Genomic DNA, 20,501 nt, shown 5'->3' on the forward strand with positions numbered 1-20,501 from the left:
GCCTTATCCCCATAACCCCACTCCCCCGCCCTATCCCCGTAACCCCACTCCCCCACCCTATCCCCGTAAACCCCACTCCCCCGTCCTATCCCCGTAACCCCACTCCCCACCCTATCCCCGTAACCCCACTCCCCCGTCCTATCCCCGTAACCCCACTCCCCGCCCTATCTCTTCAACCCCACTCCCCCGCCCTATCCCCGTAAACCCCACTCCCCCGTCCTATCCCCGTAACCCCCAGTCCCCCGTCCTATCCCCGTAACCCCACTCCACCGTCCATCTCTTCAACCCCACTCCACCGCCCTATCCCCGTAAACCCCACTCCCCCGCCCTATCCCCATAACCCCACTCCCCCGTCCTATCCCCGTAACCCCCACACCCCCGCCCTATCCCCGTAAACCCCACTCCCCCGTCCTATCCCCGTAACCCCACTCCCCAGCCTATCCCCGTAAACCTCACTCCCCCGTCCTATCCCCGTAACCCCACTCCCCCGTCCTATCCCCGTAACCCCACTCCCCCGCCCTATCCCCGTAACCCCACTCCCCCGCCCTATCCCCGTAACCCCACTCCCCCGCCCTATCCCCATAACCCCACTCCCCCGCCCTATCCCCGTAAACCCCACTCCCCCGTCCTATCCCCGTAACCCCCACACCCCCGCCCTATCCCCGTAAACCCCACTCCCCCGCCCTATCCCCGTAACCCCACTCCCCCGTCCTATCCCTGTAACCCCACTCCCCCGCCCTATCCCCGTAACCCCACTCCCCCGCCCTATCCCCGTAACCCCACTCCCCCGCCCTATCCCCGTAACCCCACTCCCCCGCCCTATCCCCGTAACCCCCACTCCCCCGCTCTATCCCCGTAACCCCACTCCCCCGTCCTATCCCCGTAACCCCACTCCCCCGCCCTATCCCCGTAAACCCCACTCCCCCGCCCTATCCCCGTAACCCCACTCCCCCGCCCTATCCCCGTAACCCCACTCCCCCGCCCTATCCCCGTAACCCCACTCCCCCGCCCTATCCCCGTAACCCCCACTCCCCCGCTCTATCCCCGTAACCCCACTCCCCCGTCCTATCCCCGTAACCCCACTCCCCCGTCCTATCCCCGTAACCCCACTCCCCCGCCCTATCCCCGTAACCCCACTCCCCCGTCCTATCCCCGTAAACCCCACTCCCCCGCCCTATCCCCGTAACCCCCACTCCCCCGCCCTATCCCCGTAAACACCACTCCCCCGTCCTATCCCCGTAACCCCACTCCCCCGCCCTATCCCCGTAACCCCACTCCCCGTCCAATCCCCGTAACCCCACTCCCCCGCCCTATCCCCGTAACCACTCCCCCGTCCTATCCCCGTAACCCCACTCCCCGTCCTATCCCCGTAACCCCACTCCCCCGCCCTATCCCCGTAACCACTCCCCTGCTCTATCCCCGTAAACCTCACTTCCCCGCTCTATCCCCGTAACCCCACTCCCCGTCCTATCCCTGTAACCCCACTCCCCCGTCCTATCCCCGTAACCCCACTCCCCGCCCTATCCCCGTAACCCCACTCCCCACCCTATCCCCGTAACCCCACTACCCCACCCTATCCCCATAACCCCACTCCCCCGTCCTATCCCCATAACCCCCACTCCCCGCCCTATCCCCGTAAACCCCACTCCCCCGTCCTATCCCCGTAATCCCACTCGCCCACCCAATCCCCGTAAACCCCACTCCCCCGTCCTATCCCCGTAACCCCACTCCCCCGCCTTATCCCCGTAACCCCACTCCCCCACCCTATCCCCGTAAACCCCACTCCCCCGTCCTATCCCCGTAACCCCACTCCCCCGCCTTATCCCCGTAACCCCACTCCCCCGCCCTATCCCCGTAACCCCACTCCCCCGTCCTATCCCCGTAACCCCCACTCCCCCGCCCTATCCCCGTAAACCCCACTCCCCCGTCCTATCCCCGTAACCCCCACTCCCCCGTCCTATCCCCGTAACCCCACTCCCCCGTCCTATCCCCGTAACCCCACTCCACCGTCCATCTCTTCAACCCCACTCCACCGCCCTATCCCCGTAAACCCCACTCCCCCGCCCTATCCCCGTAACCCCACTCCCACACCCTATCCCCATAACCCCACTCCCCCGTCCTATCCCCGTAACCCCCACACCCGCCCTATCCCCGTAAACCCCACTCCCCCGTCCTATCCCCGTAACCCCACTCCCCATCCTATCCCCGTAACCCCACTCCCCCGCCCTATCCCCGTAACCCCACTCCCCCGCCCTATCCCCGTAAACCCCACTCCCCCGTCCTATGCCCGTAACCCCACTCCCCACCCTATCCCCGTAACCCCACTCCCCCATCCTATCCCCGTAACCCCACTCCCCACCCTATCCCCGTAACCCCACTCCCCACCCTATCCCCGTAACCCCACTCCCCCGCCCTATCCCCGTAACCCCACCCCCCGCCCTATCCCCGTAACCCCACTCCCCCGCCCTATCCCCGTAACCCCACCCCCCGCCCTATCCCCGTAACCCCACTCCCCCGCCCAATCTCTTCAACCCCACTCCCCCGCCCTATCCCCGTAAACCCCACTCCCCCGTCCTATCCCCGTAACCCCACTCCCCCGCCCTATCCCCGTAACCCCACTCCCCGTCCTATCCCCGTAACCCCACTCCCCCGCCCTATCCCCGTAACCACTCCCCCGTCCTATCCCCGTAACCCCACTCCCCGTCCTATCCCCGTAACCCCACTCCCCCGCCCTATCCCCGTAACCACTCCCCTGCTCTATCCCCGTAAACCTCACTTCCCCGCTCTATCCCCGTAACCCCACTCCCCGTCCTATCCCTGTAACCCCACTCCCCCGTCCTATCCCCGTAACCCCACTCCCCGCCCTATCCCCGTAACCCCACTCCCCACCCTATCCCCGTAACCCCACTACCCCACCCTATCCCCATAACCCCACTCCCCCGTCCTATCCCCGTAACCCCCACTCCCCGCCCTATCTCCGTAAACCCCACTCCCCGCCCTATCCCCGTAAACCCCACTCCCCCGTCCTATCCCCGTAATCCCACTCGCCCACCCAATCCCCGTAAACCCCACTCCCCCGTCCTATCCCCGTAACCCCACTCCCCCGCCTTATCCCCGTAACCCCACTCCCCCGCCCTATCCCCGTAACCCCACTCCCCCACCCTATCCCCGTAAACCCCACTCCCCCGTCCTATCCCCGTAACCCCACTCCCCCGTCCTATCCCCGTAACTCCACTTTCCCGCCCTATCCCCGTAACCCCCACTCACCCGCCCTATCCCCGTAAACCCCACTCCCCCGTCCTATCCCCGTAACTCCACTTTCCCGCCCTATCCCCGTAACCCCCACTCACCCGCCCTATCCCCGTAACCCCACTCCCCCGTCCTATCCCCGTAACCCCCACTCCCCCGCCCTATCCCCGTAAACCCCACTCCCCCGTCCTATCCCCGTAACCCCCAGTCCCCCGTCCTATCCCCGTAACCCCACTCCCCCGTCCTATCCCCGTAACCCCACTCCCCCGTCCTATCCCCGTAACCCCACTCCACCGTCCATCTCTTCAACCCCACTCCACCGCCCTATCCCCGTAAACCCCACTCCCACACCCTATCCCCATAACCCCACTCCCCCGTCCTATCCCCGTAACCCCCACTCCCACACCCTATCCCCATAACCCCACTCCCCCGTCCTATCCCCATAACCCCACTCCCCCGTCCTATCCCCGTAACCCCCACTCCCCCGTCCTATCCCCGTAACCCCACTCCCCATCCTATCCCCGTAACCCCACTCCCCCGTCCTATCCCCGTAACCCCACTCCACCGTCCATCTCTTCAACCCCACTCCACCGCCCTATCCCCGTAAACCCCACTCCCCCGCCCTATCCCCGTAACCCCACTCCCCCGTCCTATCCCCGTAAACCCCACTCCCCCGCCCTATCCCCGTAAACCCCACTCCCACACCCTATCCCCATAACCCCACTCCCCCGTCCTATCCCCGTAACCCCCACACCCCCGCCCTATCCCCGTAAACCCCACTCCCCCGTCCTATCCCCGTAACCCCCACACCCCCGCCCTATCCCCGTAAACCCCACTCCCCCGTCCTATCCCCGTAACCCCACTCCCCCGTCCTATCCCCGTAACCCCCACAACCCCGCCCTATCCCCGTAAACCCCACTCCCCCGTCCTATCCCCGTAACCCCACTCCCCCGCCCTATCCCCGTAAACCCCACTCCCCCGTCCTATCCCCGTAACCCCACTCCCCCGTCCTATCCCCGTAACCCCACTCTCACGTCCTATCCCCGTAACTCCACTTTCCCGCCCTATCCCCGTAACCCCCACTCCCCCGCCCTATCCCCGTCAACCCCACTCCCCCGTCCTATCCCCGTAACCCCACTCCCCACCCTATCCCCGTAACCTCACTCCCCCATCCTATCCCCGTAACCCCACTCCCCCGCCCTATCCCCGTAACCCCACCCCCCGCCCTATCCCCGTAACCCCACTCCCCCGCCCTATCCCCGTAACCCCACTCCCCCGCCCTATCCCCGTAACCCCACTCCCCCGCCCTATCCCCGTAACCCCACTCCCCCGCCCTATCCCCGTAACCCCACCCCCCGCCCTATCCCCGTAACCCCACTCCCCCGCCCTATCCCCGTAACCCCACCCCCCGCCCTATCCCCGTAACCCCACTCCCCCGCCCAATCTCTTCAACCCCACTCACCCGCCATATCCCCGTAACCCCACTCCCCCGTCCTATCTCTTCAGCCCCACTCCCCCGCCCTATCCCCGTAACCCCACTCCCCCGTCCTATCCCCGTAACCCCACTCCCCCGCCCTATCCCCGTAAACCCCACTCCCCCGCCCTATCCCCGTAACCCCACTCCCCAGTCCTATCCCCGTAACCCCACTCCCCCGCCCTATCCCCATAACCCCACTCCCCCGTCCTATCCCCGTAACCCCACTCCCCCGCCCTATCCCCGTAACCCCACTCCCCCGCCCTATCCCCATAACCCCACTCCCCCGCCCTATCTCTTCAACCCCACTCCCCCGTCCTATCCCCGTAACCCCACTCCCCCGTCCTATCCCCGTAACCCCCACTCCCCCGCCCTATCCCCGTAAACACCACTCCCCCGCCCTATCCCCATAACCCCACTCTTATGTCCTATCCCCGTAACCCCACTCCCCCGTCCTATCCCCGTAACCCCCACTCCCCCGCCCTATCCCCGTAACCCCACTACCCCACCCTATCCCCATAACCCCACTCCCCCGTCCTATCCCCGTAACCCCCACTCCCCCGCCCTATCCCCGTAAACACCACTCCCCCGCCCTATCCCCGTAACCCCACTACCCCACCCTATCCCCATAACCCCACTCCCCCGTCCTATCCCCGTAACCCCACTCCCCACCCAATCCCCGTAAACCCCACTCCCCCGCCCTATCCCCGTAAACCCCACTCCCCCGTCCTATCCCCGTAATCCCACTCGCCCACCCTATCCCCATAACCCCACTCCCCCGTCCTATCCCCGTAACCCCACTCCCCACCCAATCCCCTTAAACCCCACTCCCCCGTCCTATCCCCGTAACCCCACTCCCCCGCCCTATTCCCGTAACCCCACTCCCCCGCCCTATCCCCGTAACCCCACTCCCCCACCCTATCCTCATAAACCCCATTCCCCCATCCTATTCCCGTAACCCCACTCCCCCACCCTATCCCCGTAACCCCACTCCCCCGTCCTATCCCCGTAACGCCACTCCCCTGCTCTATCCCCGTAACCCCCACTCCCCGCCATATCTCTTCAACCCCACTCCCCCGCCCTATCCCCGTAAACCCCACTCCCCCGTCCTATCCCCGTAACCCCACTCCCCCGTCCTATCCCTGTAACCCCACTCCCCCACCCTATCCCCGTAACCCCCACTCCACCGTCCTATCTCTTCAACCCCACTCCCCCGCCCTATCCCCGTAAACCCCACTCCACCGCCCTATCCCCGTAAACCCCACTCCCCCGCCCTATCCCCGTAACCCCACTCCCCGCCCTATCCCCGTAACCCCACTCCCCACCCTATCCCCGTAACCCCACTCCCCCACCCTATCCCCATAACCCCACTCCCCCGTCCTATCCCCGTAACCCCCACACCCCAGCCTATCCCCGTAACCCCACTCCCCAGCCTATCCCCATAACCCCACTCCCCCGTCCTATCCCCGTAACCCCCACGCCCCCGCCCTATCCCCGTAACCCCACTCCCCGCCCTATCCCCGTAACCCCACTCCCCACCCTATCCCCGTAACCCCACTCCCCCACCCTATCCCCATAACCCCACTCCCCCGTCCTATCCCCGTAACCCCACTCCCCCGTCCTATCCCCGTAACCCCCACTCCCCCGCCCTATCCCCGTAAACACCACTCCCCCGCCCTATCCCCATAACCCCACTCTTATGTCCTATCCCCGTAACCCCACTCCCCCGTCCTATCCCCGTAACCCCCACTCCCCCGCCCTATCCCCGTAACCCCACTCGCCCACCCTATCCCCATAACCCCACTCCCCCGTCCTATCCCCGTAACCCCCACTCCCCCGCCCTATCCCCGTAAACACCACTCCCCCGCCCTATCCCCGTAACCCCACTACCCCACCCTATCCCCATAACCCCACTCCCCCGTCCTATCCCCGTAACCCCACTCCCCACCCAATCCCCGTAAACCCCACTCCCCCGCCCTATCCCCGTAAACCCCACTCCCCCGTCCTATCCCCGTAATCCCACTCGCCCACCCTATCCCCATAACCCCACTCCCCCGTCCTATCCCCGTAACCCCACTCCCCACCCAATCCCCTTAAACCCCACTCCCCCGTCCTATCCCCGTAACCCCACTCCCCCGCCCTATTCCCGTAACCCCACTCCCCCGCCCTATCCCCGTAACCCCACTCCCCCACCCTATCCCCATAAACCCCACTCCCCCGTCCTATTCCCGTAACCCCACTCCCCCACCCAATCCCCGTAACCCCACTCCCCCGTCCTATCCCCGTAACCCCACTCCCCCGCTCTATCCCCGTAACCCCCACTCCCCGCCATATCTCTTCAACCCCACTCCCCCGCCCTATCCCCGTAAACCCCACTCCCCCGTCCTATCCCCGTAACCCCACTCCCCCGTCCTATCCCTGTAACCCCACTCCCCCACCCTATCCCCGTAACCCCCACTCCACCGTCCTATCTCTTCAACCCCACTCCCCCGCCCTATCCCCGTAAACCCCACTCCACCGCCCTATCCCCGTAAACCCCACTCCCCCGCCCTATCCCCGTAACCCCACTCCCCGCCCTATCCCCGTAACCCCACTCCCCACCCTATCCCCGTAACCCCACTCCCCCACCCTATCCCCATAACCCCACTCCCCCGTCCTATCCCCGTAACCCCCACACCCCAGCCTATCCCCGTAACCCCACTCCCCAGCCTATCCCCATAACCCCACTCCCCCGTCCTATCCCCGTAACCCCCACACCCCCGCCCTATCCCCGTAACCCCACTCCCCGCCCTATCCCCGTAACCCCACTCCCCACCCTATCCCCGTAACCCCACTCCCCCACCCTATCCCCATAACCCCACTCCCCCGTCCTATCCCCGTAACCCCACTCCCCCGCCCTATCCCCGTAACCCCACTCCCCCGCCCTATCCCCGTAACCCCACTCCCCCACCCTATCCCCGTAACCCCACTCCCCCGCCCTATCCCCGTAACCCCACTCCCCACCCTATCCCCGTAACCCCACTCCCCCGTCCTATCCCCGTAACCCCACTCCCCAGCCTATCCCCGTAACCCCACTCCCCCGCCCTATCCCCGTAACCCCACCCCCCGCCCTATCCCCGTAACCCCACTCCCCGGCCCTATCCCCGTAACCCCACTCCCCCGTCCTATCCCCGTAACCCCACTCCCCCACCCAATCCCCGTAACCCCACTCCCCCGTCCTATCTCTTCAGCCCCACTCCCCCGTCCTATCCCCGTAACCCCACTCCCCCGCCCTATCCCCGTAACCCCACACCCCCACCCTATCCCCGTAAACCCCACTCCCCCGTTCTATCCCCGTAACCCCACTCCCCCGCCCTATCCCCGTAACCCCATCCCCCGCCCTATCCCCGTAACCCCACTCCCCCGCCCAATCTCTTCAACCCCACTCACCCGCCCTATCCCCGTAACCCCACTCCCCCGTCCTATCTCTTCAGCCCCACTCCCCCGCCCTATCCCCGTAACCCCACTCCCCCGCCCTATCCCCGTAACCCCACTCCCCCGCCCTATCCCCGTAACCCCACTCCCCCGTCCTATCCCCGTAACCCCACTCCCCGTCCTATCCCCGTAACCCCACTCCCCCGTCCTATCTCTTCAACCCCACTCACCCGCCCTATCCCCGTAACCCCACTCCCCCGCCCTATCCCCATAACCCCACTCCCCCGCCCTATCTCTTCAACCCCACTCCCCCGCCCTATCCCCGTAACCCCACTCCCCCGCCCTATCCCCGTAACCCCACTCCCCCGCCCTATCCCCGTAACCCCACTCCCCCGTCCTATCCCCGTAAACCCCATCCCCCGCCCTATCCCCGTAATCCCACTCCCCCGTCCTATCCCCGTAATCCCCACTCCCCCGCCCTATCCCCGTAAACCCCACTCCCCCGCCCTATCCCCGTAACCCCACTCCCCCGCCCTATCCCCGTAACCCCACTCCCCCGCCCTATCCCCGTAACCCCACTCCCCCGCCCTATCCCCGTAACCCCACTCCCCCGCCCTATCCCCGTAACCCCACTCCCCCGCCCTATCCCCGTAACCCCACTCCCCCGTCCTATCCCCGTAACCCCACTCCCTGCCCTATCCCCGTAACCACACTCCCCCGCCCTATCCCCGTAACCCCACTCCCCCGCCCTATCCCCGTAACCCCACTCCCCCGCCCTATCTCTTCAACCCCACTCCCCCGTCCTATCCCCGTAATCCCACTCACCCGCCCTATCCCCGTAAACCCCACTCCCCCGCCCTATCTCTTCAACCCCACTCACCCGCCCTATCCCCGTAACCCCACTCCCCCGCCCTATCCCCATAACCCCACTCCCCCGCCCTATCTCTTCAACCCCACTCCCCCGCCCTATCCCCGTAACCCCACTCCCCCGCCCTATCCCCGTAACCCCACTCCCCCGCCCTATCCCCGTAACCCCACTCCCCCGCCCTATCTCTTCAACCCCACTCCCCCGCCCTATCTCTTCAACCCCACTCACCCGCCCTATCCCCGTAACCCCACTCCCCCGCCCTATCCCCGTAAACCCCATCCCCCACCCTATCCCCGTAACCCCACTCCCCCACCCTATCCCCGTAACCCCACTCCCCACCCTATCCCCGTAACCCCACTCCCCCGCCCTATCCCCGTAACCCCACTCCCCCGCCCTATCCCCGTAACCCCACTCCCCCGCCCTATCTCTTCAACCCCACTCCCCCGCCCTATCCCCGTAACCCCACTCCCCCGTCCTATCCTCGTAAACCCCACTCCCCCATCCTATCCCCGTAAACCCCACTCCCCCGTCCTATCCCCGTAACCCCACTCCCCGTCCTATCCCCGTAACCCCACTCACCCGCCCTATCCCCGTAACCCCACTCCCCCATCCTATCCCCGTAAACCCCACTCCCCCGTCCTATCCCCGTAACCCCACTCCCCGTCCTATCCCCGTAACCCCACTCCCCCGCCCTATCCGCGTAACCCCACTCCCCCGCCCAATCCCCGTAACCCCACTCCCCCGCCCTATCCCCGTAACCCCACTCCCCCGTCCTATCCCCATAACCCCACTCCCCTGCCCTATCCCCGTAAACCCCACTCCCCCGTCCTATCCGCGTAACCCCACTCCCCCGCCCTATCCCCGTAACCCCACTCCCCCGCCCTATCCCCGTAACCCCACTCCCCCGCCCTATCCCCGTAACCCCACTCCCCCGTCCTATCCCCGTAACCCCACTCCCCTGCCCTATCCCCGTAAACCCCACTCCCCCGCCCTATCTCTTCAACCCCATTCACCCGCCCTATCCCCGTAAACCCCACTCCCCTGCCCTATCCCCGTAAACACCACTCCCCCGTCCTATCCCCGTAACCCCACTCACCCGCCCTATCCCCATAACTCCATTGCCCCACGCTATCCTGAAAGCCACTCCCCAGCCCTATCCCCGTAACCCCATTGCCCCACCCTATCCTGAAACCCCACTCCCCCGCCCTATCCCCGTAACCCCCACTCCCCCACCCTATCCCGTAGCCCCACTCACCCGCCCTATCTCTTAAACCCCACTCTTCAATCCTATCCCCGTAAACCCCAGTCCCCCGCTCTATCCCCGTAACCCCCACTCCTTCGCTCTATCCCCGTAACCCCCACTCCCCCGCTCTATCTCTTAAACCCCACTCCTCCGTCCTATCCCCGTAAACCCCACTTTCCTGCCCTATCCCCAAAATCCCATTCCCCCACCCTATCCCGTAACCCCACTCCCCCGCCCTATTTCCGCAACCCCACTCCCCCATCTCCGTAACCCCACTCCCCCGCACTATCTCCGTAATCCAACTCCCCCTCCCTGTCTCCGTAACCTCACTCCTCCTCCCTATCTCCATAAACCCCCACTCCTCCGCCCTATCTCCGTAAACCCCCCCCCCACTACCCCACCGTAACCCCATTCCCCCGCCCTAACCCGTAAACCCACTCACCCACCCTATCTCCGTGACCCCACTCCCCTGGCCTATTTCCGTAAACTCCCACTCCCCCGTCCTATCCCCGTAACGCCTACTCTCCCGTCCTATCCCGTAACCCCGCCTAACCTGCACATCACTGCACACGAAGGGGAAATTCCGCATGGCTAATCCACATGACCTGCGCATCTTTGGACTGTGGCAGGCAACCGGCTGGAAACCGGAGCACCCAGACGAAACCCAAGCAGACACTAGGAGAATGTGCAAACTCCACAGAGTCACCGAAGGCCATAATTAAACCCGGGTCCCTGTTGCTGTGAAGCAGCAGTGCCAACCACTGTGCCACCATGCTGCCCTCTTTTTAACAAGATCATCATCTGGGAAAAATGAAGCAATGTGATTGGCTCTTAGCGGCCCTCTGAAATGATCGAGCAAGCGACAAGGGCAACTAGGGATGGGTGAGAAATGCTGGCCTTGCTGGTGATCCCCGCATTCCCATGAAAGAATATTGTAAAAATAAAACTGATGTTGGGTAAGTTTCCCATTTTAAATTTTGGGGCTTTCCAAGTTTTAATCAATGACGACCATCTGCTTTTAGATCGTGCCTTTAGTAAAACGACTCAAGAAGCTTCACGGGAGTGTTGTAGGGCAGGATTTGGCATAAGGCAATATTGTAGGAGACAACTGAAATCTAAATCAAAGAGGCTGGTTTTAAGGAGCGTTTGTAAAGTGAGGTAGGGAAGTGCAAAGGTTTAGGGGGGAGATTCCAGAACTTGGGGTCCAGGAGCTGAAGTCACGGCCACCAAAACATGACAGGTTAGTTGGGGATTGGCAATGCTAAATTATCCCTTAGTGCCCAAAAGGTCAGGTGGGGTTACTGGGCTCCGGGGATAGGGTAGTTGCGGGGGTCTAGGTAATGTGGTGATATGCCTATAGATAATATTACATGTACTCAGCAATGCGACCTCCCACCAACTGGTGGCGATGTACTCAGCAGTGTGACCTCTGCGGGAAGAAGATTTGGTATTGGAACAAGCAATAAAGATTTGCCAGGGGAGTGAGTTAGCTGCACAGCAAATCAGCACACTCAGCTTGAAGCATTTTGGCACCAACATAGAGGAAGGTGCCAGAGCCATTAGCGCTGTGACGTATATCATAAAGAAACATGGTCACACTGCGGGTGATCATTTTAAGCAGCCCTCAGAAGCTGCATTTTGTGCCAGAAATATGGCAATTGACATGTCCAGCCTTTGGAAAAGTCTGCTCCAGGCGTAGCCGAGTTGGCCATTTTGCAAAACAGTGGGCCAGATGGAATCGATCAATGCAGTTATTGAGATGACCCTTGGTGAATTATTTTTCGTGGATCTCATCTCAACCAAGGACACGATGAGTCCAAAATCAAAAGCGGAAGAAATCTTAATAACCAATTAATGACCAAGCTGATACCATCGAAAGCAGATGGACCATCCTAGTGATGTTAAATGACATGCTGATAAAGTACAAACTTGACACGGGAGTGAATGCAAACCTCCTCAGTTTGGGTGATCTGCACGGCCTGCAAGTGCAGCCGAAAGTCATAACCCTGCCAAGAACGTTGGTCGACTGTAGTGGAAATGAGTTTCTGACATTGGGGGAATGTGTCCTAGAAACTTGGGTACACAATAGAAGACATTTTTCTTTACTTTAATAAATTTAGAGTACCCAATTATTTTTTCCAAGGGGCAATTTAGCGTGGCCAATCCACCTACCCTGCACATCTTTGGGTTGTGGGGGGTGAAACCCACGCAGACACGGGGAGAATGTGCAAACTCCTCATGGACAGTGACCCAGGGCCAGGATCGAACCCAGGTCCTCAGCGCCATAGGCAGCAGTGTTAACCACTGCGCCACCATGCATAGAAGACATATCGTGCCGTTCTCCATTGTGGACACAAAACATGGGAGACCCTGAACCGGGTAGAGCGGCTGTGCATTCCAGTCAGCGAGCTGACAAAAAGTTACAGCGGTTTGCAACCAGATACAGTGGCGAAATTATCCGATGAGATACGAGCGATAGTGAAAGTGGAGGAAGATCGACCAGGGGCAGACGGCAAAATTCCAAAAGAGACTGCAAAGTTCTGGTTATCGGTCTTCAAAAATGAGGACAAGCACAGCCGTATGATACAGAAGCATGACGAGCCCATTTTAAAGCATCTACAGCATGTTGCAATAAACTTTCAGCCAATGAATTTCTCTCTGGAATTCACGTTTGAATCAAATGAGCACTTCGCGAATGAAGTGCTCGTTTAAACATACCAGAGGGAGTCGGGGCCTGGCGGGGCAGGCTTCTTCAGGTTTACAATTATGGGGTGCAAACGCTGCCACATTGACGAGAAGAACGGTAAAAATGTCACAACGAAAATCATGAGACGCAAACAGTCGCATGAGGCTCGGGCTGTATTTTTGTACATGTACAAAAAAATATGTTTCAGTATTCATGGAAACTGTGCTAAATAACTCTTTTTATCAATTTCTTCACTCCTCCTGAGATTCTGAAACATGGGAGTGTCAGGTGGAAGTTCTGCAGCAAGACTCACTGCGGATATAAAAATGGTAAATTTCTGCATGAGAAGATGATGATGATGAGTACGAGGATATTGATGATGAGTACGAAGATGTGATGATGATGAATACGGGGATATTGATGATGAATACGGTGACATTGATGATGAGCAGGACAATAGAGATGATGAGTATAAGGGTGCTAACTCTCATGATGAGGACTATGAGGACATGTACGAAGAATATGAAGATGATGCAGAAAGTAAAGACGTGGAAGGTAAGCCAGACTTGAACAAACTAGTCACAGAAGACATCGTTCCAATCTTCAAGAAGCTTGCTCCAGAGGCACTTGATGAATCGTTTGAGGCCTGTGAAGTGGTTCTGGTAGTCAACTCCCTGATCCTTGAGGGTACTCCACTGGAAGATGAGTTGGAAGAGCTGATGACTATATCGTTACGTAGGTCATCGGATCACACATATATACTTGGGCAAGACCAGGATGATCCATCGTCTGGATTGTCAGGACCAGAGAGCATTTGTATCATCATTTCTAGTGATGGGGAGCCATTACTTGGTGTTCGAACAAGCCAAGGAGGGGCAACACCTGATGTTATGGATGTTACTACCATCCAGGCACCAGAGAGCAAGGCTTTCCAACTTTCAGATGAGGGTGCAGAATTGGGCGTGGCTCTACAATCCCTCGGAAACACGCTGGTGCCACAGGTCCCAACGGAGGATCCGCACACTTCTATGCACAGGGTGCAGACCAGCACTGAACCAGGGGTTGCCAAACCCAAACATAAAAAGAAAAGAACTTGTCAGATGATCGTTAAAATAAAAAAGATAAATGAAATGAATTGAAATGAAAATTGCTTATTGTCACAAGTAGGCTTCAAATGAAGTTACTGTGAAAAGCCCCTAGTCGCCACATTCCGGCGCCTGTTCGGGGAGGCTGGTACGGGAATTGAACCGTGCTGCTGGCCTGCCGTGGTCGGCTTTAAAATCGAGCGATTTAGCCCAGTGTGCTGAACCAGCCCCTAAAGAGAAGAGTGGCAGAGCTAGCGCATCCCACAAACAAAAACAAAAGAGAAGATGTTGCTGTTGCGATTGACAAGCCAGAGACAGAAGAAACAGAACATACAATGAAGCACCAAACAACGTCGTGGGAAGAAACGGAAAAAGAAGAAGCTGGTGGACGCACGTGTGGCCGTTAAGGAGACATGCTTTCAAAAGGCACAGTGTTCAAAGGGTACAAAGCAAGAGACCGTCACACAAACCAGTCTTCGAAAAGGCTGGCAACAGCCCAAGTGATCACAGGAACGATCCCATGAGGGAGGCGCAATGCGCTGTGCGAAAAGGACAGACACTGACCAGGCATATCATATCCATGGACACCATAATTAAATCTGTTTATATTGTTATGCATATTACAACCGACAGTAATCATGGTTGTACACAAACCTCAATATCTCTTAAGGATGTGGTGATATGCCTGTAGATAATATTGCATGTACTCAGCAGTATGACCTCCCACCAGCAGGTGGCGTCAGATATAAGTCAGGTGACAGGTGGCTACCAACAGAAGGTGTAAGGCATACATGAGGACAGTCGTGCATAAGGGCACTTCGAGGAGAGTCTAATGTAACTCTCTGATAACTTGGTCTGTATCTGAGCATTACCTTACCACGTGTGCATTAATAAATCCTCATTCTGGCTAAGAAGGGACAACCAGCAGTTTTGTAGATTTATTGCCAGACAAGATCACGGAACACAACAGGTAGAGTGCTTTTTTGGAGGGTCGGTACAGACTCGATGGGCCGAATGGCCTCCTTCTGCATGCTGGTGGTTCTATGATTCTTCTATTGAACTAAAATCAGAGATGATCATGAGGCCAGCATCAGCGGGTGTTTGTGGGGCTGAGGGTGATCACAGAGGTAGGGGGTGGAGGAGAAGGGGATGGTGTGGGTGAGACCAGGATGGAATTTGAAAACCAGGATGAGAGTCTTCAAATCAAGCCGCCATTTTTGATGGGGGGACAATATAGGACAGTGAGCAGAAAGGCAAGAGGTGTACTGGATTTGGGGGGCGGCGGTGATAAGACATGGGCCGTCGACCGCCAAGTTTACAGAAGGCAGATCAGCCAGGTGGGTGTTCAAGTAGCCGGGCCTACAGTTAACGAAGGCATGGATGAGGGGGTTTCAGTAGCAGATGAGATGAGATGGGGGCGGGGAGTGGGGCCATGTCGCATTCTTCTGTTTGAAGCTTAACCAGTGTGAATCATCTCAGTTTAGCTGGGTTCTATGAAAGAGAGAGGCATAAAGCGCACACTCAGTAAGAGTTGCGCACGTGAAGTAGAGACCGCCTGAGTGAATGAGAGAGCCCGAATGAGAATTGGAACTTGGTCATTTGGAGCTGGGTGGTAATTCGGTGCAGAGTGGGAGGAGGTGCTTTTTCCCTTGCGTTTTGTTCTCTTTCTTCTGGCTTTTCAGGAGCGGAGCGGAGATAAGCGGTTGGACCGACGGCATCTTGGGAAGGGAAGCGGGAAAGCGGTGAATCTGAGATTTAGACTGGGGAGAAACTGAAGAGTGACATCACAGGAGGGCTGTGATTAGATTGGCCAAAGAAGGGACCTGCTAAATTTGAATCTATCTGGTAAGTAGTTTTTATTTTATTTTCATTTATCTATTTTTTGTTTTTTGGCCTTTTACTTGTATAAGTTAACCTAAGGGTTAAGATATAGCTGGAGAGGACGGCATGTTGTACAGTGGTTAGCACTGGGACTGCGGCGCTGAGGACCCGGGTTCGAATACCACCCCTGGGTCACTGTCCGTGTGGACTTTGCACAGTCTCCCCATGTCTGCATGGGCTTCACCCCCACAACCCAAAGATGTGCAGGTTAGGTGGATTCGCCACGCTAAATTGGGAGAAAAAAAATCTAATTGGATACTCTAAATTTTTTTAAAAAGATATGGCAGGAGATCCCAGACCCGTGTCATGCTCCTCTTGTGCGATGTGGGAGTTATGGGGCACATCCACTTTCCTTGGTTCCTTCACGTGCACGACGTGTGTCCAGCTGCAGCTCCTGTTAGACCTCTTGACGGCTCTGGAGCTGTCTGGAGCTGGACTCACTTTGGAGCACCCACGATGATGAGGAAGTCATGGATAGCATGTTTACCGAGTTGGTCACACCGCAGATAATGAGTACTGAGGGAGATAGGGAATGGGTGACCAAAAAGCAGAGGAAGAGTAGGAAGGCAGTGCAGGGGTCCCCTGCGGTCATCTCCCTCCAAAACAGGTATACCGTTTTGGATACTGTAGCCAAGTTCAAGGCACTGTGGCTGGCTCTGCTGCTCAGGAGGGCAGGAAAAAGAGTGGCAGAGGTATAGTGATAGGGGATTCGATTGTAAAGGGAGCAGATGGGCGTTTCTGCGGACGCAAACGAGCTCCAGGAAGGTATGTTGCCTCCCAGGTGCGGGGTCCTGGATGTCTCAGAGCAGCAGCAGGACATTCTAAAGGGGGAGGGTGAACAGGTAGCTGTCGTGGTGCATATAGGCACCAACAATATAGGTAAAAAACGGGATGACGTCCTGCATGCTGAATTATGGAGTTAGAAGCTGATCTAAAAAGTAGGACCTCAAAGGTAGTAATCTCGAGATTGCTGCCAGTGCGACGTGCTAGACAGAGTAGGAATAACAGGATAGAGGAACGTGACCATCTAGTGAGCGAGATAGTGGAGGTGGACAGGGAATATTCGAGGGTGCCCATCGTGGAGGGATTGGCAAGGAGGAAAATGTTGCAGGGGCAGTTTGACAGGCTGACAACGGGGAGGGCAGTTGGGCAACTGCGTAGCGGTGCAATATGAGTATGGGGAGAAGGCGAACCGCATACTGATGCACCAGCTGCGTAGGCAGGAAATACTGAAGATACGGACTGGGGCCGGGTATGTGGTGTTGGAGCCAGGGAGGGTAATCGAGGCATTTAGGGAGTACTACCAAGGACTTTACAAGGCGGCCCCAGGGGGGGGGGAGGAAACATGGGATGGTTTCTAATTTGCGATGGACCTGCCACCACATCTGTTGGGGACGTTTAATGAAGCATTGGATAAGGGGGAGTTTCCGGAGACGATGATGCAGTCAGTAATCACCCTAATCCCCCCAAAAAGCAAGGATTCAGTGGAATGTGGGTCGTATTGACCCATGTCATAATTGAACACGGATGGGAAAGTATTGGCTAAGTTGTTGGCGGGGGAGGTTAGAGGACTGTGTCCTGGGGGTGGTTGCCGAAGATCAAACAGGCTTAGTGAAGGGCAGGCAGCTCGCGAGTAATATAAGGTGGCTGTTGAATGTGGTGACAAATCCGTCGGGTCTCTGGTACCGGAGGTGGTAGTGTCCATGGACGAGGAGAAGACATTTGATCGGGTGGAGAGGTACTTGTTTGAGGTTTTGGGAAGGTTTGGGTTTGGGCCGAGATTTGTGGCATGGGTGCGGTTGCTGTATGTGGCACCAAGGGCGAGTGAGAGGACGAATGATATGAGCTCACGAAGCTTTGACATACACAGGGGTATGAGGCAGGGGTGCCCAGTGTCGCCGTTGCTGTTTGCGCTGGCCAACGTTGGTGACGGAAATGTTGCCAATGGCTCCGAGTAGTTATTCAGGGAACCCGGTGGTGTAGTCCACGGTGAAGATATGGAATCAGTTGAGGATGCATTTTCGGGTGGAAAGGATGTCGGTGCCAACGCCGCTGTGCGATATTCATGGGTTTGAGCCAGGGGGGGGATGGATAGTGTGCACAGGAGGTGGAAGGAAGTGGTGCTGGTCAAGGTGAGGGAGTTGTATTTGGAGGAAGAGTTTGCCAGTCTGGAGGAGCTAAGGGAGAGGGTAGATCTACGAAGGGGAGTAAGTTCAGGTATCTGCAGATTAGCGATTTTGCGCGAAAGGTCTGGAGAGGGTTCCCTAGGTTACCGGGATACACCCTGCTGGAGTGACTGCTGCTTCCAGATGTGGAAGAGGAGGGGAGAATTGGGGATATATACAAGTGGCTGGTGAAGATCAAGGAAAAATGGGAAGCGGAGTTGGAAGGGGAGCATGGAGTGAGGCACTACGTAGGATAAACGGGACCTCCTCATGTGCAAGGATGAGCCTGATACAGTTTAAGATGGTGCACAGGGTGCATATGACTCGGACGAGAATGGGTTCTTTCAGGGGGCAGCAGATGAGTGTGAGAGGTCTGGGCAGGGCCAGCGAATCACACGCACATGTTTTGGGGTTGCGAAAAATTCGGGAAGATTCCTGGCAGGAGTATTCGTGGTCTTAGCCAGGATAGTGGAGGAGGAAGTGGACCCGGACACTTTGCTGGCGATATTTGGGGTTTCAGAGAAGCCGGAGCTCATGGAGAGGAGGAAGGCCGATGATGTGGCCTTCGCCTCTCGGATTGCACGACAGCAAATTTTGCTGGAGTGGCTGCCGGCATCGCCACCGGGGTTAGCGGCTTGGTTGGGTGATCTGTACGACTTCCTGTGGTTGAGGGAGATAAAGTCTGAGTTAAGTGTTTCTGCAGTGGGGTTTGAGAAAAGGTGGGGGAGGGGGGGGGGGGGTAGACACAATTTTTCCTTTAAAAAAGTTAGATGGGCAGGGTGGGTATAGAGGGATATGGGCCAAATACGGGCAAGTGGGACTAGCTTAGTGATAGAAACTGAGCGGCATGGACAAGCTGGGCCGAAGGGCCTGTTTCCATGCTGTAAACATCTATCTATGACTCTATGTGGAAATAGGCGGTCTTTAACGACAGTGCAAAACCTGCGGTGGGAAACCCATCTTGGCATTGAGGTATATGCGGAAAAGGAGAATTAGGGCGCTGATGTGCCATGATGAGCCCAAGTGGCCTTCGTCCATCACTCAGTTCCTATTTCCTATTTAAAGGCCACCACCACAATTTTCCCCACGCACAGGCAGTCTCGAAATTCTGTGCAGCTCCTACCTGCACTCGGTTTGGTGAGGTCCTCTTCAACTCTTTTGGAAAGGGAATAATGTTCAACTTTTGGCAGTTGTTTTGGTTTTGTAATCCTGGGTTCTGACTTTGTCTTCAGTTCTGCGGAGTCAGTAATGTTACACACTGTTCCAGTGCTCTTTTAAACAAGCCCGATATCAAATTTCCTGCACAGTTAAAACTCCCAAAGGCTCGTTGCACCTCATCCTGGTGCATGTGCCTCACAGAGGGTCACGTGAAACCGGCAGCGGGGAAACCGCACATCAGCCCGACGGCGGTTTACGTTCCCAACAATCCGTTCGCGGGATGTGAGCGACCCGACTAGGCCGCAAGTCTTGCCCATCCTTAATTGCCTCCTTGAGAACGCGGTGGTGAGCTGCCTTCTTGAGCTGCTGCCCACAGGGTGTAGGTATACCCACAGTGCTGTTAGGCAGGGAGTTTCAGGATTTTGACCCAGCGACAGTCAAGGGCCGATATAGTTCCAGGAAGGTGAGTGTAGCTCAGGGGGGAGACGTGCAGGTGCTGGTGGTCCCATGTATCTGCTGCTCAGTGGTAGAGGTTGATGCTGGCGAAGGAGCCTTGGCGGGCTGACTTCTGCCACTGTGCTCTGATGGCAGGAGGAGCAGATGTCCTCCCCCATCCCCCTTTGCCCCACCCTATCAACATCACATCCATTCCTTTCCATACTATAGATTAATCTGGCTTCTAAATATATCTGTGCCAATCACCTCAATGCTCCTCCTGGTAGCGAGTCCCACGTTCTCACCCCTGGGCTTCTCTTAAATTCCCTTTGGGATTTATTGGTGACTATGGGCGGGGCTTTCCATTCATGGACGCCCCGAGACTGGAAATTCCCTCCCGAGGTCAACGGAAGTTTGAATGGTATCAATTCCCAGAACAGGCGCTTCTACCCCTATATCGTGCATATTCTAATATAAGAGACGCTAATGTGAGAGATGCTTAGGGATGGGATTGGACATGGACTGTGGAATCACTTTTGTAAACATAAATTTAGAGTACTCAATTATTTCTATTTCCAATTAAGGGGCAATTTAGCGTGGCCAATCCACCTAGCCTGCACATCTTTGGGTTGTGGGGGGTGAGACTCACTCAGGTACGGGGAAAATGTGCAAACTCCACATGGACAGTGACCCAGGGCCGGGATCGAACCTCGGCGCTGTGAGGCAGCAGTGCTAACCACTGCACCACCATGTGGAATCACTTATAACGGTCCGTTGTGCATTGTCCAAAATTTGGTGCTTTTGAAGAGAGCAGAACTGAATAAGAAGTTGGCCATATATCAG

At 57.8% G+C, this 20,501-nt stretch overlaps 1 protein-coding gene across 8 annotated transcripts in view; it reads right to left on the minus strand.

Moving 5' to 3' along the window:
- The window catches only part of LOC140390285 (macrophage mannose receptor 1-like), a 181,856-nt gene that overhangs the window by 113,428 nt on the left and 47,927 nt on the right, over positions 1–20,501 (minus strand). For 6 of the 8 annotated variants that reach the window (XM_072475310.1, XM_072475315.1, XM_072475307.1 and 3 more), the window contains one exon: positions 19,189–19,299. The exons of the other annotated variants lie outside the window; for them this stretch is intronic. In XM_072475310.1, the coding sequence (XP_072331411.1) occupies positions 19,189–19,299 (111 nt within the window). The remainder of the gene's footprint in view (positions 1–19,188; positions 19,300–20,501) is intronic. 8 annotated transcript variants of the gene reach the window in all.

The sequence above is a fragment of the Scyliorhinus torazame genome, chromosome 14, assembly GCF_047496885.1.
Source record: "Scyliorhinus torazame isolate Kashiwa2021f chromosome 14, sScyTor2.1, whole genome shotgun sequence".
NCBI lineage: Eukaryota > Metazoa > Chordata > Chondrichthyes > Carcharhiniformes > Scyliorhinidae > Scyliorhinus > Scyliorhinus torazame.